The 19,129-nt window shown below is 41.2% G+C and overlaps 1 protein-coding gene across 2 annotated transcripts in view; it reads right to left on the reverse strand.

The window, feature by feature from the left end:
- Window positions 1-19,129, reverse strand: part of LAMA1 (laminin subunit alpha 1) — a 107,481-nt gene that overhangs the window by 65,617 nt on the left and 22,735 nt on the right. For both annotated transcript variants that reach the window (XM_077352744.1, XM_077352743.1), the window contains exons 7-18: window positions 18,863-18,980; window positions 17,622-17,800; window positions 16,749-16,854; window positions 13,160-13,320; window positions 12,009-12,149; window positions 10,786-10,959; window positions 9,731-9,832; window positions 9,145-9,356; window positions 5,255-5,366; window positions 3,971-4,081; window positions 1,648-1,775; window positions 944-1,030 (exon numbers count right to left, since the gene is read on the reverse strand). In XM_077352744.1, the coding sequence (XP_077208859.1) occupies window positions 944-1,030; window positions 1,648-1,775; window positions 3,971-4,081; window positions 5,255-5,366; window positions 9,145-9,356; window positions 9,731-9,832; window positions 10,786-10,959; window positions 12,009-12,149; window positions 13,160-13,320; window positions 16,749-16,854; window positions 17,622-17,800; window positions 18,863-18,980 (1,631 nt within the window). The remainder of the gene's footprint in view (window positions 1-943; window positions 1,031-1,647; window positions 1,776-3,970; window positions 4,082-5,254; window positions 5,367-9,144; window positions 9,357-9,730; window positions 9,833-10,785; window positions 10,960-12,008; window positions 12,150-13,159; window positions 13,321-16,748; window positions 16,855-17,621; window positions 17,801-18,862; window positions 18,981-19,129) is intronic.

The following is a 19,129-nucleotide window of genomic DNA, read 5'->3' on the forward strand; positions in this document are numbered from 1 at the left end:
TTAAAAATATCTTTAAACAGCCCCGTGGAGCGGAGCGCCACGGACTGAATAAAGCAGTAAGGGCTGTGTGGGAGGAGTTAGGGCGGGCCCTGTCCGGGATAAAAACTCGGAGGGGCCAATCAGGAGCTGCGAAGCGGCTCCTCCGAGTGTCCATCCTGCCCCAAGCAGCCAATGGGGAGCCACGCAAAGCGCAGCTCCCCATTGGCTGCTTCACCTGCCCAGGGAATCTGCCTGGCTGCTCCAGACAGCCACGGGTGAGTGGTGGGCTGCGCCGCCTTGTCCCGGCCGGCAGAGCGGCCTCGCCGCATCGGAGACGCGGCGAGGCCGCTCCGCCAGCCGGGAGAAGGCTCGACAGAGCCTCGGGTGGGGGGTGGGCCGGCCAGCCTTCTCCCAGATGGCGTGGAGAAGACCTTGCAAAGTCCCCTCCATGCCGGCCGGGAGATGGCTCGACAGAGCCTTCTGCCAGAGAGCCACGGGTGGGGAGAAGGCTCCAGAGAGCCACAGGTGGGGGGTAGGCCTTCTCCCAGGCCATCTAGCGCCCATTTCATTTGCATGTGAAATGGGCTTTAAATCTAGTCTCATAATATTTACAATATCTCATAAGACTGTATGTAGACTACTAGAGATTTGACTCAAGATTTGTCATATCTAAAGTTGATTATTCTATGTTGATACTATCCAAGTGCAGCAAATTTACAAAACCTCATCTGCATGTGATTGCAAAATTGTTATTTCCATCCAAAACTCCGATTCCATTTTTCTGTTCAGCTCTAGTCATAAGAACCCATTGCTGGAATGGGACTGATGTATTTTGAGAACAAATCCTAAAATAGGAACCAAGCAAACCTGCATTTCATGGCCTCCCTGCACACACACAAACGTCTGATCAGACACAAAGAAGTTTGGCTGAGAACAAAACTGGTGTGGTGTTCAATGTTCATACCTTTCACACTTGCTGCCTGCATAGCCCGCAGGGCATTTATCACAGATAACTTCACCTTCATTATCCAAGTGACAGGTAGGACTGAAACTTAAATCAATATTTCAAGGATTATCTTCACACTAGTTTCAAAGCTACAGGCACAAATTCACATATATTCCATGTGTTCATGGCAGTAATTGTTGTCATTAATTATCATGATTATGGTGGAATCATTGTAATACTTGGTGATGGGTGACCACAGAGAGTTATACAATTAGTGCTACATACTTAGCCAAAGAATTTGTATCTTTAGCAAAAGCTCTACTGTGAAATATTTGAAATATGGCACTCACACAATCCTTTACGTGGGCATTTGCTGGACTGCATTGGAAACCAGCATCTGAACAAGAGCTTAACTTGAATGAATTTTATTAACACGAATAGCCTACACTAACTAGTTCTAACATTATAACACTCATCATCAGTTTTAATATTAGAACAAAATCATCTTTATAAGAAATTCCGGGGGGATAGTTTATATTCCAAAAATATTAGTAAATTTCCAGTTTCTAATCTATGACATACAAAAACTCTCTTTTCTGAAGGGCTGAGCAGAATTTTCATTATGTGTCACCACCTCTGCAGATTATTTTTTCCTTCCCATTTCTTATTGACCATGCTTGCATGATACTGCTGAAATGTGATACTTTCAATTAGCAACTTACTTGTTTGTAGCAATTTTCAGTGGACAGGCACATGGCTGGCAGTCCTCTGGGGTTCCCCTGGAAGATACTCCATAGAATCCAGGCAAACACTGATCACAAGAATGCCCTGTGGTGTTATGTTTGCAACCCTGTGAAACATACAAGACACATTCTGAGACTTAATTCTGAATAGGATTTTCATTCTCAGAGCAAGCCCAGCATGAACTGACATGCAGCATTAGGATTCAAAGAACAGACACAAAGAAACAAAGAAGGCTGCTGCAAGAAATGGCAGCAGCTATGGCCATGGACAGCTTCAAAGGGATTTGGATAAACATATGCAGCAGAGGTCCATCATTGGCTAGTAGCCACAAGTTACAAATGGAACACAATATCTGGGGAAGTGATGCTCTGTATTCTTGGTGCTCTGGAGGCAACACAAGGGCCCATTATGCACGGCCGCCGAAACGGCGATTTCAGGTCACATGGAAAACGCGGAGGGGAAAGACACGAAGCACATCGGTTATGCACGGGAGGTGGCACGACAGCGGCAAAACCCAGAGTAACCGATTATGCACGCGGCGATCCCGGCGCCGCTTCTGGTTGCGCCCCGGTCACCCGGAAGCTGCGCTTTCTTCCGCGTTTCGCTGACGCGGCTTTTTCGGCAGCATGCACCGAAGCTGCGGCCAGTTGCAGCCGGCTCTGTGCGTTATCGGTGATTTTAGTCACCGCCATTCCACCCCGAATGTGCGTTATTCCCCCCGTGCATAATGGGTCTAGGAGGGCTTCTGTAGTTTGGGCCACTCTGATGGACTTCCTGGTGGTACCTAAGTTCTGACCACTATGTGACACCAGGTCTGGAAGGGCCTTTGGCCTGATCTAACATAGCTTCTCTAATGCTTATGAACTTCAGGCCATGGACAATATATATACACATTTCCAGGTCAGGAGAAACAATTAATGTATGTCCCTTCATACATTAGTTGCCTTATTTTAACCAAACTAAATCAATCAAAAGAATTCAGAACATTGCATAGCAGGGAGGCAAGAGTGGGCTGAAAAGACTACTCAGACACAGTCAGTGCAGTAAATAAGGACACAGCTTTATTGTAAGCAGGAGAAGAGCGCAGCATGGGGGGAACAGTTTTCTGGTAGTATGTGAACTCCCGGGAACTCTGCTCCCAGTGACCCCCTTTACAGCTGAAGCACATGGTCAGCAAGTAGCACATTGCAATCCAGCCAGCTGGGAACAACCCTGGTAGGTGACAGATGGTGGATGCCAGTGGACACATGACTCTAAATGGAACCCTCTGCCACCTGGAAATATGAGCCCACCAGGATGTCCTAGTGGGGCAGGCCATACTCAGCTTCCATCCAGCCTCTTAAGAAGGCCCCCTGCCAGGCAAGTCTGGTGCACAAGTCTGGTGCGCAGGCAAGTCTGGTGCGCAGACTCAGACTGTCCCCAAAACTGCTCTGCCCCTCAAACTGCCAGCTGTGACAGAACAGAGATACCCTAGCAATTAAAGAAACACCCAGCTGAAGAGTCCAAAAACAGGGAGGGTAGGTAGGAAGTAATGCTGCTGGCTGCCAGGAAGAGGGGCCAAACATAGGGGCAGCCCTTTAAATAGAGAACCTGTTTCAGCCACCTTCACCCCAGCATGGGGTTCGCCAGGTTGGACATGCGGCCCCTAGCCAGTGAATACCTGTGCCAAACCTTGCTATGGCCAGCCTGCCCTGTCCCCTTCTGCCCGCCCCCTGGCTGTTATGTTGCAGCCAGCAGTGAGTGGCAAGACCACATTTATAATATTGTCATTTAAAAAAATTAGGAAACGCTGCCTTTCTACTGTAGAAGTCAAGTGGACATGCAGCACAATAGGTAAAAGAAATGCAATTGTGTAACATTAGCTCTGTTCAGATGCATAATAATTTTAATACTAGCCTGAATGAGAAAGATTACAGGGTCCACCAGTTTTAATACAACGTTCAGGTTTGCACTGTTACTTCAGTTATGCATGCCACACATTTAATTTCTTTAATATGTCTTATTCAACAGTTAGTAACAGAAATGGATAAGATGTTCCTGCTCTGCCTGTTTGCAAAGGATTATGAAAATGCCAAAGATTCAAAAATCTGAATTGTCTTCAGAACTTTGTCCTGGAGACTGGCACTTTTCTGCAGCATTAGGAGACTTCCTCCAGCAACAGAGGTTTTCCACAATGGAAGAACCTCTGACATTAGCAGAAAATTCTTTGCACCAGAGTAAGGGGTACTGCTAGCAGAACAGATTCACAGGATCCTACCTTATACAATAGTATTGGAGAAGTGAAATGAAGAGTCCACTTACCAAACAAACACCATGAATATCACATTCACTTGCATGATTGTTGCAGTTACATGGCAGGCAAATTCCACCGAAGAGTATTCCACTTACTCGGTAGTATCCAGGAAGACATGACTGGAAAAACAAGAGCAAATAAAACATAAAGCTTACATAATTGTCACAATTCTTTTTTTAATCCAGGCCTTCCCTTTGTTTTCTTTTCCCTTTGAGACAAAGGTAAATGGCATAGTTTTCTTCAACTCTTTCCTTTCTACCAGGACCTTGTCTAAGGCATGTTCCCAAAGAGCAACCTACCAGAGAATTTCTCCATGGATAGATTGGGTTCTTATAGAGGATCCAGTGTTTCTTACATTTGCTGCCTGCACCTTTGTAGAAATGCATGGTATCCTAGGATGCATCTGCAGCAAAAATGTAGCATCTTCACCAGATAAGCATTTCATATATGGTGTGCAGAAAAGCCCTTGGAATGGGAAGACCAATAGCCTTTTTGACAGTCTCTTAAACTCCCTTCCAGTGAGCTTGGCCAATGCAGATAATCTGTTTTTTTCTGTGCTATCCATCTGTTAATTCAGGGTGTACATAATTTTTTTTAGGATTGTGCTTGTGGGAGACAAGTTTGCCCTCCTATGAAACAGATCAGGTGGAGAGGGTGCTCCCTTTGTGCTCCTGTCCCTTCTGCAGTTGTGGGCTGCTGTGTACTACTGAGGCCTTTGTGCAGCATTTGGTGGCAGAAGCAAGAGAGAGATCCAAAGTTTCAGATTGCTCTGCCTTGCTCATAGCAGTGACTGATGATGTTCAGTCCCTTTCTGGCTCGTCTCCCATGCCTGGAGCTCTGCGCTGCAGAGGTTTTTCCTTCATTGTGGTCTCCTTTTTTGACCTCACAGTGGGAGCCTTTTTGGCAATCTTTTCTTTTTCCATAACGAGAATTCTCTACCAAACTGATAATAGGGCTTGTTTATTTGTAACTAATAAAGTCAATAGTCCATAAAGAAACAGAGCTTTGTTACTGCTGTTTTGACAAAGGAAAACAATGGCTAATGACTGTAAGATTCCAGTTATAAAAATAATCAGGACAATTTCCAAATGTCCTATGTCCCTTAGTTATTTGAAGTAAAAATGTGGAGCAAGTTATTTTGCAGTAAGTGGAATATATGCAACAGCAAAAATTCACTGAAAAACTTTGTTCCACTATCTATATTTTTAAAAACTCCAACCTAAAAGACAATTTTGTATTTGACACTATATTAATAAATGCTTACCCAGACACGTGAAAGTATGATAAATTACCTCACAAGAGATCCCAGAGTAACCTTGAGGACATTCACAATATTCCACATCCATAGCAGAAGTTAAATCTATGAGATTAACATTTGCTGTATCCAAAGTGACAGCACTCAATCTATAGAAAAACAGCAACATATATGTTTTGAAAATCCATATAGCTAAGAGCAAAACTATATTTTGTTAACTATATATACATGCACTTATTAATTAAATATATTTGCTTTTGTAATAAGTATTCTGAAATTCTAAATGTAGCGCAATATAAACTGAAGTTTTGTAATATTTCAACATCAAACCTACCTGAGAAGCAGAATCCTTTGCCTATTTCTCAAAAATAAGGAAGCATGGGCCAAGGAAAGACAGTAAACTCAGATTTATGTTCAGTTGTAAAGGACAAGGCACTTTCCATGGATTTAACCATCCTATTATCTTAATTTTTTCCCCCATGCATTTTTTCTCCACAACACAAATATCCCTAGACTAGATACTGGAGTCTCTGAGATAGTCGCAGGCATTGTCTATACAAGCAACAGAATGGGGAGGCAGCTTGGCCTTCACCTGTACCCTCCAGAGTCCTGGGACTCTGAAAGAACCTGTGTTTTGTTAATGTGGGTCTTCCGAGGGCCTGGGCCAGGACATGCCTGGGCTGGCGGTGGCAGCGGCGTGCATTATTGGGATTTTTCCATGAAGCCCTGCCACCACCAGCACAGGCATTCCAGCCCATGCATAATGGATCTTAGTCACCCTTCCCTCACCCTGACACTTGTCAGGGTTGTTGGGGTTGGGAACTCAATACTGTTTTTCTCTTTATCCTGCCAGATATCCATTCACAGATATGGACATGTCTAGCAGTCAAGGCTTTCCAGATGTCTGTTTGTTTATGTGTGTTTCTTTCCTTAAGACAACAGGCATTCAGTCAGAAGGGTTAACACAAACCAAATGAGTTAATTTTTATTGATGGTTTAACACAATAGGGGAGTGGTCCATAAATATTATATTTCTCAGTTCTTAAAATTTCTGAATTCTAATTGATTCCTTTTTCTAGATACCTTGTCTTCAGCCAGTGACTGTTCTGGCTCTCCCTAACTCAGAGCTGTAAGCTGTTATCCAGCTGTTCTCTGGATTATCCACTGTTTAACCCTTCTCAATGATTCTGTCTCTCTGCACTCAATGTTCCATTAGATTCCACTGGCTGCTCTTAGGGAGAGCTGGAGTTCTATGTCACATGAGGGTTCACATTTTATTGTTTCCCCAAGTACTTCCTACTCAAAGGGAATTATTAACACAAGGTAACTTTGAAAAATACCATCCCTCACTTCTAAGCCTGAAGAGTTTCAGTCCATTCTACTACCTTAGTACTATAACACCAATCATCACCTTTCTATTGGATGTATATAATACACCACAGACATTCTCAATTGACTAAGTTCTCGTACATCTTTGATAATAGACTTCACATGACATTTAGCAATCATTTGCAGACAATTGCAAAGAACGACTTAAGTACACTGGAGGTACATTATCCAACGTGTATGAAAGCAGCCTTACACATGACAGAATATAATCCTGATTTAAAACTCCTATCACCCGGAAAGAAACAAGCCTCCATGTATTAAGGCAGCTGTATTTACACATCAAAATGAACTGGTTATTGAATAGGTCCCTCTTCAATCTCTGTGGGGATGAGGGAGAACAGAAAGCGGGGGGGGGGGTGAGGGAGGCCCATACAAGCAGGCCCATTCTGCATGGCGGGAACCATGCTGGGCTGCCAGTGATGCACTGCTGTGGAGCATATAGCTCCGCAGTTTACTGTGGGGACACATTGCAGCGCTGGATCCACTCTGGAGCTGAAATGTCTCCCCCTGGGAAACAAAACAGTGGTGTTATAGTTTCATGGCACAGAGAGGGCCCATCAAGTGCTTTTTATGCCCTGGTCCATCCAGCAGCGCAGCAAAGCACCACAAAGCTGACTGGGGAATTCTTTGCCTCCTCTGGGCCACCATAAGACATGGAGGAGCCAGGCCTGGAAGGCCCAGCTCTTCCATCCACATGGGCCTGCTGCAGGACAGGTCCTGTTGGCCCCAGCAGCAGCTAAGAGAAGAATCTGTGTATCCTTAGCCCAGGGCAACTGAGGGCCTGATTCATGGCAGGCCTGAGAGGGGGCACTGTGTCATGTGGAAGTTGAGATTTGCCCCACTTCCATATGACTGCCCTCTCAGTCTTTTCCGCCAGTGCAGAACTGGCTGCATAGATCCTCATATCTTCAGTTTATTTATGATAATAATGGTGATTGACTGGGAACGTGCATATCAGAAGACATTCAAAGGCCTAATAGACTTTGCAAATCCACAACCTCTTCCTTGTTCATTTTCAACAGGAAACATGTCTTTGTAATTTAATGTCTATTGTCTCACAATCTTCAGTGGGTAAAGATGAAATATTCCAAAGATTTTCATGACTGAAGTGTTGCTTTTATCATAAATGAGAACTGAGACTTTACAAAATTGTATAATGTGTTGTTATCCAAGGAACTCACAGATGTATGGAACTCCCAAGCGCATCATCTCTAATATTTTTTCTGTATTCAAACTCTTACTAATATAATATTTCTGCAGTATTTGGAAATGACTGCTGAACAGATGTGCGCCCAAATGGAGGAAAAAACCCTCCAAGATTTCATCATAGAGAGCCCCATTGTTCCACAAAGTCTAAAGCAGAACAATGATTAAACAAAATGTCAGCTCATTAGAATTCAGATGCACAGACTTCCCAACTTAAAGGCCTACTAGTCTGCAAAAAAGGAAGGGTCATCCTTCTTGCTCAGCAAGTGATCTTTTATAAATGAGCTGCTTTGTCAACACTGCATATGCCATGCCAAGCCGATTTTTTAAAATCACAAGTTGGTGTGTGCTTTTGCTTATTTGTTTCCCCTTCAATATGAAATAAGCAGTTATTGGACAAATATGTGAGAAGGCATACAGAAAGAGCTCTAAGCCTGGCAGAATACAATTTCAGTATCAGGTATATATTTCTGTAGAACATGAGTATTCTGAGCTACTCAGCTCCCTGTGAAGCTGTATAATTCTGTAACAAGGCACAATGCTCTGTCTTACGGGATGCCACATAAATAAGGGAAATCTTGCAATCTAAGTTCTTAAAAAGAGGACCAATACTCTGCAAAACAGTGGAACACATCTTTTTCCATACAAAAATATTTAGTGTTCATGTAGGTAAAATTAGACAAGAATTTTGCTCTTAGAAAATAAAGAGAATAAATAAATGAAGACTCTTTTCCTGACCTTTTCATTTTCATTAATCGTACTCAAATAGAAGAACTCAAAATCCATCAGGACATCATGGGAAGATGTGTCTCCCCAAATATGGATACCCCCATAATATTTTAACAGCCAATATCTAATGTTATATTAATATATAATATTAATTGGCAGCAGAGGGTCTACTGGTACTGTTTTACTGTTAATTATGGTTTTATAATAAGAGCCTCTTGTGGTGCAGAGTGGTAAGGCAGCCGTCTGAAAGCTCTGCCCATGAGGCTGGGAGTTTGATCCCAGCAGCCGGCTCAAGGTTGACTCAGCCTTCCATCCTCCCGAGGTTGGTAAAATGAGTACCCAGCTTGCTGGGGGGGTAAATGGTAATGACTGGGGACGGCACTGGCCAACCACCCGGTATTGAGCCTGCCATGAAAACACTAGAGGGCATCACCCCAAGGGTCAGGCATGACTCCGTGCTTGCACAGGAGATACCTTTACCTTTATGGTTTTATAATCTTAATGCATTTTAATGTATTTATAAATGATGTTACCAGCCCTGACCCTTGTGGAAAAGTGAGAATAGGAAAATAAAGATTATTATGATTATCATCATCATTTTACCTGTATACAGCCTTTTTTGCAGTGTTGTAATTGGCCCTGAGCAGAAGACGTGTAACATTTGCTAAAACTGTCAGGAGTACATCTCGATCTATTAACTTTTTTGTGTTCAAATCAATGAAGTTTTCAGATACCAACTTCACAGTATTAGAATACTCCTCATATGGTTGCAAAGACAATCCCTCAGATCTTGTACACAAAATATGCCCATTACCCTGAAATGATAGGAAAAATATATTTTAATGTTAACCAGATATTCAGCTTATATAATTTAAAACACCTACACACAGCTCTGAATTTTTCTTTCAGAAAATTTTCAAAGTACCCTTCAAAAAAACCAAAACAACATCATCAAAGCAAAAGATTAAGATACAAAGAACTGTCCCTTCGTCGTCCCAGTGTCAGCTTTCAGTGATTATTCAAAAATGCCCCTCCAGAGGTTATTCTAAAAGGCAGAATGGGCTGCTACCAGAAAACAAAACAAAAAACAAAACAAAACAAAAACCAATACCCAAATATAGAACGAAACCCTTCAAACTTTCATACTATTCAATTCCCAGCTATAGAGTCTATGCCAAATGTAAATTACCTGAATAATAACATCTACATTAGACACCAAGTCACTATCTGTAATCTCCATAGGAATGTCATAAGACACAGTATATTTCAAGTAACCACCAAAGGCAGTGAGCTGGAATAAAAGAAATAAAAATTAACTAACATTAAACATGAGGCTTTTGCAGCATAATGGTGAAGAATAAAACATTATAATGGAGCCATAACTTGCAAATTGTTATAATATCAATAAGATTTCCAAACAGGCCCAGAGCCAGGTGTCAGTGGGCCCAGATTAGAGAGTGGCCAGGGGCTCCCTTTCCTTCTAAAACCTGCTGTTGTGCCCTCCCACTTAAACATCCCTACCCACCTGTATTCTTTTCCCACATTGCTTAGTCCTCTGTCCTTCCCTTACCCACATGCTATTTTCTGGTCCTTCCAGTGCTTGCACTCTTCCCTGGCTCTGCTGGACAATATGTGCAGCTAGAAGTATGGGTGGGGGAGCTTTGCTCACAACAAGCAGCTAAGCTGCAGATGAGTTGAATGGGTGAGGGCAGTGGCAGTGGACCCCACCAGAAGACCTGGGCCTTGGTAGCAGCCCCATCTCAAGGTATGCTGAAACCTGATGTGTTTTGCTTGTTCAAATATTGGCAAAATAACCATTAAACAATTAGTAAACCATCATCTACTGCCATTACTATACCAATAGATTAAGATACTCAGACTAACATTGCCCAAGAATACCCAAAGGATTCACTTCAGCAGTGAAGTCCTTTGAAGATAATAACTTAAAATGAAAATGAAATGGGCAATGTCCTTGAGCATTATCAGATAAGGAAACAAAGAAAAGAATAAGAGAATAGAGACAGAAATATTAATGCAAAAATTAATCAAAATAATGTATGATTTGTGGCAAAAGATAAAAAAGCAATTTGATTAAGAATAATGCTTATGTACTCTAACCAAACAGGAGGCCAAGAAAAAGTTACAGTAGTTTTGATGTTCATAGTACTGTATATATGAAATAAACAGGTTGTAAAGCAATAAATTGTGGATAATTATTTTAAAACCTTGTTACACAATGCTCACTTTATTTCCAAGATATGGCTGAGGTGCAGACCAATAATAAGGAGATTTCAGAAATTTTGCAGCTGCTATGTTATCAATACTTATTTGGTGAGGTCCATCAAATTGCCCTTGTTGAGGCTGCACAGTTTTTGAGATATATGGAGAAGTCACCATCCATCCTCCCATAGAAGACACCTTAAAGTAAAAATTATTATTTAACTGATCAAGAAAGCTAATTAATATACAAAATGCATAGATAAGAGTATTTTCCCTCTGCATAAATCATTATCTCAAATTCTGAAATAGGCCACAAAGTATGGATCAAAAAATACACACAATGGAGCCAAAAACAGACAGGGGCCTATTGTTCTACAAACCTGAAGGATTTACAAGGTTGCCAAAAATCTGAAATATACAAAAATAATGCACTGGGGATAAAGCCCACATAATAATAGAAGTGGCATCTATCACTTGAGAAATGAATGCCCATTGAGATGTTGTGAGACTGTTCTGAAATCTTGGTATCCAGTTTGGGGATCGCTTAGCAACAGCAACATTAATATTGCCGAGACTTCCAAGGCTTGGCTTCTCTCAGTTACAGGCAATAGAGATGGCAGCAGGATTGCACGGGAATACCAAACAACTGGGCTTCTCTCCCTAATTTAGAACCAATACAAATTCACCTTCTCTAAAGTTAATCACGAACAATAACAATCTTATAGTAAGTCTATCAACCATACATTTATCAATGAAGGTTTGCTTGGATTATAATATTTCACTCTTAATACTTTTGCTGCAGCTAAAGCAACAACAAAATCTTCATTTTCGTGTGAGTTATTCTGAAGATTTAATTCAAAAGTGACATAAGGCTTCCTGGGACATCTGAAACTGTGAACCTCTGGATTCGTCTTGACCCAGCGCTTGACCCAGAGCTACATGCTTATATTTATGGTTTGAATGGAATAGTTTATGCAAAGGACAATGTATATTAAAGAAAGGCATAGACTAAAGACAATAAAATGTAGCATGTTTGTGGATATACCTGTAGAAAACTCATGGAAGTGCTGGGTTATATCTTTTTCTTTTTGCATTGTTTTCCTAACTATTCCTAACTCCTTGTCCTGTTGTATCATTTATTTGAAAACTTATGCTGTTTGATTACATTGTGCATTGTGATCTGCCTTCAGCCTCAGCAAGAAAAGCAATTAACAAATAAAATCAATGTGCTGCCAGCAGTATTTTACCTGACTGATGGGCCATGGAAGGCTTTCACAAACATCAGAAACCCCAAAGCAGAAACATTCAGTACAACCCTGGGGATTTCGTTCTTGAAGATTGTAGAATCCTGGCTTGCAACGGTCACAGTTTTCACCTTCTACGTTTTCCTGTAGAAAGCATATAATTTTTGGTTTATGGTCACCATTTACTAACCAGTGTACACTACAAATTCGAAGGTATTCTCACATAATATGTTTGAGGAGAAAAATGTTGTCTTAACCATCTTTTCTGCTATCAAAATTATCCTCGCTCAGCATTCCCATTTACAATATCTGTAACAGAAATTAAGCCAGACAGAGGTGGTGGGAGGAGTTGGGACTCATCGCCTACCCGATTGTCCATCTGTCTAATGAATGGCCAATCAGGTAGGTTGTCCCATCCCTGGCCACATCCCCTTCCCAATTTCTTCCTTGTGGAAAAAAATGCCAGACTGCTTTACTTGGCCAATGGTGATAGATAAGCTAGCCAGCCAGCCAGTGTAAACTGGGAGGGAGGGGGGCCTGGGACCATGGTCAGGGCAGTAGCCCAGCCAGTAACTGGGACATGGGAAGGAGGGGGCCAGGCCTGGCCTCACCACCCTGGGAGGGGGCAGAAGTGCCATGACCTAAAGCATCGCCTCCTCCCTGGTGAACCTCAAATGGAAGGGAAGTTCTCTTTTTGGGGGGGGGGGGGGGGAGAGGAAGCAACCTTCTAGTTTTCATACTTGGAGAGAGAAGCATAAGAGGGAAATGTGAAGACTTCCACTGTTGTCATCAATGCCAGCCATGTTGCTCTCCTTGATTTTACAGCAAACTCAATTTCAGTTGTCTTAGACTGCAGTGTCTGCACAGGACTTACATGTTCACTGCTTAATAATATTACTCAGTTGCCCCATTCTGATCCTAATCATATTTACAAGTTTGCTCACATACTTTGCCATCAATGCCTCTATGAAAGCTGTGAGAGATAGGCCATTAATCTTAATTTAAATCTCCATCCACAGAGGCTCCACTTAAGCCCCAATTAATTGCTAGTCACAGGATGCCTGCCATGAATAAAGTACTTTTCATTAAATTCATTTACAAATCCCACTTCAAATTTCACAATGAATCAAACAGAGAATCTACTGTACACTTACTTTGCAAACGCAAGGTTCTGTGCATGGGTCATCATTAAGGCTGCCAACCAGACTACAGTTACATTGCATACAATTTGGATAACCCTTATAGCCAAAGGCACAATGCTCACATTTTTTCCCCGCATAACCTTCCTTGCATGGGCACTGACCAGGGTGAACACCTCAAAAAGTTAAAGAAAAGAACAACAGTTAATGTGGATCAAGAAAACATACCAGGTATATGTCAAGTCTAGGTCTCATGGGATTACATCAGTCCTTCAGCCTTATCAAACATGCCAAAGTGCTGAGTAAGAAAACAAAACCTGGCAAATCTATACTTAGCCTATTTCTCTATGCTATGTTACAGGACTTCTCAGGCCCACACTGGAAACATAACTTTTTATAAGGGAATACTGTGTTACCTAGGTCTAGTGTGGCAATGCAAAAACAATAGAAATCAATACCAACATAGGCAAAGCTTCTGAGTTCTCTTGAACCAGGCTGAGGCCAATTTCACATGGCGGTGGCAACACTGAACCACCACCGGAGCAGTGCAGCAGAGCATAAAGCACCGCAATTTACTGTGTTCCCATGATCTGCTCTGGCACTGAAATGTATCCCCCTAGGAAAAAAAGCAGTGGTGGAATGGTTTTTCCATGTGGGGGGTGGTGCAGGGAGGGTTAATTTGCAATAAGGTGGAATTGCGTTCCATGCAATCCCACCTTCCTGCAAAATAAAAATGAATGACCTGGTCCACCCCATAACACAGCAAAGCACCACGAAGCCAACTGGGGTGTTCCTTGGCCCCTCTGGGCCACAATGGAGCACCTGGAAGGCCCAGCTCTTCCCTGTCCACATGGGACTGCCACAGGACAAGGTCTGTTTGCCCCCACAGTGGGCTAAGGGAACTCAGAAGAATTTGTGTTCCCTTAGTTTGGGGTAACTGGGGGCCTGCTTGGTGGCTGGATCATATGCTTCCATATGGCAGCCCTCTCAACCTTTTCCACCTATGAGAAATCAGCTTGAGATTTCCATATAAAAAATGAAGTTTCAGTGCATAATGGAAAAGCTCCACTTCTGTACAGTAGCAGTATTAAAATAAAGTATGGGAATTGCTGCAGACTTAATTAAAGACTGGTTTAGTTCCTCACTTACCTTGTAATCTATTCAGTGACCTTTTGTGGCCAGGCCACTGGAAAAAAAACACCACCATCAAAATCAGTTAATTGCTAACCTCTTTAACCTGGCCAGTAGAAAGCTCAACCCACCATAATCTCTAAGAACTCTTAACAATTCATATCCCATTAGTGTATATCAGAAATATGATTCCCCACTTTGCGGGGGGGGGGATCAAATTTCTGATATACACTAATGGGATAGTGTATGATATACTCTAATGGGATATACTCACAACTAATCTCATGGTGTTTCGTTGGGTCTCATCCAGTTTAGAGAGTTTGAATTTTCAGCATTCTGAGTAACTTGATGCCATGTGCAAACATGGCCACTTTACTGCTTATATCAGACATAGGTTCCTGGAGGGAAAATTTAGGCTGCTAGGCAGGAGATTCAAGGTCAGGACCTCCAAGATAGCCTTCCATGCACAGGGCTGGTGCTTTAAATTAAATATGTGGCAGAGCAGTTTTTAAATCTTGGGGAAAGCAGACAGAATATGAAATGTCTCTGGTACAAGATGGCTCATCTCTAAAAGATGAAGTGGGAACCATTACTGTTTTAGAGGGAAATGGATTAGGGCTGGCCATTGAGAGGGTGACAAACAATACTAACTGATGAGGTCTAAGGTCCACAAGAAAAAGGTTGCAGCCTAACATGTCTGGAAAAATAAATATGTTTATGTACAAATGACTGATGTGCCCAAATTAAAATGGAGGTGTAGGAATGCTTAATAACAGAGAAGGACATAGACATTATGTGCATTTCAGAAACATGGTTGGATGAGGATAATCAGTGGGATACAGTGATTCCTGGATAGAAATTATCTCAGAAGGATAGAGAGGGAAGGGTCAGAGGTGGAGTGGCTTTGTATGTGAGAGAGGGTATACAGTCCAATAAGACTGAAATTAAAAATTAAATCCCACTAACTGGAGTTATTAAGTTGTTTATATAGTTGTTTATATCTGCTCATCTGTCTTGTCTGTCGTGACCTTGATATATTCACACACAATTGAAAAGAAATGGGAGGGAATAGCTGCTGCACTCCCACCATTCTTCCCAGTTTTCCCTTTCAGAATTTCTCCTCAGAGCCCCACAGGCAGAAAATGGCTGGAAGAAGTCTGTTGCAAGCAAAGGGATTCAGATATTGAAGCAGGAGAGGACTGGGACAAATGTCACAGTGTCTACCTCCAAAATAGCCATTTCTCTAGGGAACCTAATCTGGAGATGAGCTGCAGTTCCAGGGAATACTTAGGTTCTACCTGGAGGCTGGCATCCCTAGCTGAGAGCTACTATACCTGGATCCAGTGCAAGGATTGTGAACAGCCTATACAAGGATTCCTTTCTTTCCAGGTCTTACCCTGGCAGCCATTCCTGACTCTGGGAAAATATATTCTCAGGTCTTGCTAGGATTACCAATCTCCTGATGGTGCCTGGAGATCTCCCAGAGTTACATGTGATCTCCAAATCACACAGATCATCTCTCCTGAGGAGAATTGTGGCTTTGAATGGTGGGCTTTATGACAGCTGAAATAAATTCTTCCTTGTTTTGCTCAGGCAAGGTACTGCACACACAAAATGAAATTAACTTCTTATTTAACAAGCATTTTATTCCTTTTAGTAATACTGTGCACAGTGTAAACACTGTCATCACTTTCAGGATTATTCAAAACCTGAAGAATATTTCAGGGTAGATTCAAGTGGATAGCCATGTCAGTCTGAAGCAGAAGAGTCCAGTGCCACCTTTAAGACCAACAAAGTTTTGTTCAAGATATAAGCTTTTGTGTGCACGCACACTTCCTCGGATCTAATGTCATGGAATGAAAGTAATCAGTTCAAACTTATAGGTAGAGTGTCAGAGTAAATTAACATACAGCATAATGAAAATGGTTAGCAGGTTCCAGAGACAAATAGGGGGAAATCAGCAATTTGGATTTGTTTATATTCACTTGAGATTGAATTGCATGGGAAACATTTGGCTTCAATAAATGTGTCCACATTAAGAGAATAATGGGCAAATGGATAATCAAATGCTGACAGCAGTTAGCTGAGACCTTGCCCCTGCCTGTCCTCTCAAGCATGGAAGCATCCTGGGGTTATATTTCAGGGGTTAGTCCATGGTGAAAAGGTTGAGAAATGGTGCTCTAGATATTTAGTGAGGCAGAACTTCCTTTCACACAAATCATGCCAATTTCTCTTCAGCAATGTTTGTTTTTCCATGAGTTTAAATAATTCTAACTTTAATAATGCTTTATATCAATTTGCTCAGCACAGCTATTAAGCTAATTAGCCCATTACTCTGGATCCTCTTTTTAAAAAATGGGTATTGTGTTGGCTCCTAGGCATATAACTATAGTGAATGTCTCATTGTGTGTGAATTGCCCTTAACTTTCAGTGTTTTACCACATACCCATTTCCCTTACTTGATGTCACTTACCATGCTGTACTTCAATATGATTGTCATCCTTAACACAGTCAAATCCTAAAGACCCAAATAAATCACAGTCACAAGGAGTGCAAGGATTATTATCATAGGGAGACACCTGAAACAAGAAAAGCTTTTAGATTCTCCAGATAATTGTCAAATGGATGCTTGTTTTTTACCTGAAGGGATAAAGGTATTGGAAGTAACAATAGCATTGCAACTGATACACCTCAACAGTCAATTTTGATTTGTAAAGTTCATAGGAGAGAAAGAGGGAAAGCAGGGGGCCATTCTAGTCAAACATTACAGTGTTGAAACCTGTGGGCAGTTTTGGAACAGCAATTCCAGTTGCAAAGGGGTCTCCAAAAACAAGTACTAAAAGCAGAACTACAATTCCAAAGCTGTAAAGTTTGCTCAGCCCTGTTCCTTTAACTTGGATGTAATCCAGTTCAACAGATAAGATGTTGATAATGGTAAGACAGGTGAGCATGAGAAGAACTTACAATGAACTGAATTCACAGACAACCACAATAAGCATGATATTACTCCCCTCTCATCTTAGAGGTAAAGGAGAAATCTTAGTAGAAGCCAACCTCTCATCAACTGGTGGTGACCCTTGATAGCTGTTACATTTGTATAACAAGAACTGAATAGCTGCATAAACTTTCTAGAGCTTGATTCATGCAAAACAGTTTCATATGTCTATGATCATAGTTCTTTCATCTAGTGATCAATTCAGTGAATTTTGATGTTTTTATACTAACAACTTTTCTTGTGGTACAAGTTTGTTTTTGAAGGACATCTTTTAGCAACAATAAAAAGTAAACAAATGTTGGTTTTGACATACATCAAAGCAATAGAATAAGATTCCAAAAATACTCTTACTTTATGTGGCCTATAGTATCCTTCAACACAGACATCACAGTTTATTCCAGTAGTATGCTGAGTGCAGTTTATACAAACTCCACCTCCTTTAAGTTGGCCATGAATGTCTTTACTTCTTTTTTGATCTGCCACACTCTGATCATAATAACAGTCTTCTGCTTTGTTATGACAATTGCATTCTAGAAAAAAAACAGTACAAATATAATGTCTATTGTATAAAATACAATATGCCAAATTATGCCAAACATAGACAGTAATAACATAGCAATACCATCTGCCTTCTCTTGGCATGTTAATACATTAAAAAGTGCTTTTAACAACATTGTATAGATTGCACTAGCCCAACTGAAACATCATTGATTAAAGGACATCAATGCTAATAATAGATCTATTTGTTTGCTTTCTGCAATTCCTGTAAGCCAAAAGAACAACCTTTGCAAGCTTACCAACTAGATTAAGAAAATGAGGCCAGTAAAGTGTATGTTACTATATATATTTTTAGAATACCTTAGATTTCTTTTTTTTTAAGTTCTTTAATGGGAGCATACAACTTGACATATCCTGTGACAATTGACAAAAAGGTTGATGTGATAGGCCTCATGCTTAAATATGACCATGTGGGACCTGAGAGAAACATCCATTTTCCAGGTTCAATGCAGTTGGCCTCATTTCTCTACAGCCATGCCCAGGAAACCCAGATACAAAAAGGAGAGACTGGCAACTCCTATTCTTCCACTTCTCAACTCTTCCCCCCTTCACCTACAACATGGTACACTGATAAAGTTGAAGAAATCTACATCCTCTCCCTTATAGAATTCAGCAAGCCCCATAGAGTTCTTTAAAAAAAGCTACTGGCTTATAATAATTGGGCAGGGCCTCCATCTGTCAGTAGGAGCTACTGACAATTACAATTTTAATCTTTCTTTTAAAAAATCAGCACAATTCAAATTCCATTTACAAAAACCCATGGCAGATAAGTGATGGGAATGCAGTCATAATTTTACTTTATCCAGAGAAGAGTACTTGTACTCTATCCACTGAGTCTACAGACTTCTTTCTTAACATACCCATTCCAGAACCAAAATTCCAGTCTGTCATGTTATTTTATAACTGCCCACACATTAAATATCACAGAATTTTATACAGTTGACTATTCCACTGGCTTCAGTAATGTCTGGACTACATACCGAAAAAACAGAAAAATCAAACATTTATAGAATTGCAATTTTACATTTACATACTCTCACATCTGTTGCCAGCAGAAATGGTTCCTGGTCGCCATGGTGCCTGATGGTAGCCAGGACAACACTCATTACAGTTCTCACCACAAGTATTGTGTTCACATTGGCACTGTAGTTTCTACAGGGGAAGAAAACCCTGAAATTGTTAAAACACTGATTCTCAAGAGAATCTGTACATGTGCACAGGGACACAAACACAGAGTGATATATAAATCTTTGGAAGCATTCAAAACCAGGGGAAGGGCAAATTGGGGGTATTCAGAATTT

This window comes from Paroedura picta, chromosome 9, assembly GCF_049243985.1.
Source record: "Paroedura picta isolate Pp20150507F chromosome 9, Ppicta_v3.0, whole genome shotgun sequence".
Lineage (NCBI taxonomy): Eukaryota > Metazoa > Chordata > Lepidosauria > Squamata > Gekkonidae > Paroedura > Paroedura picta.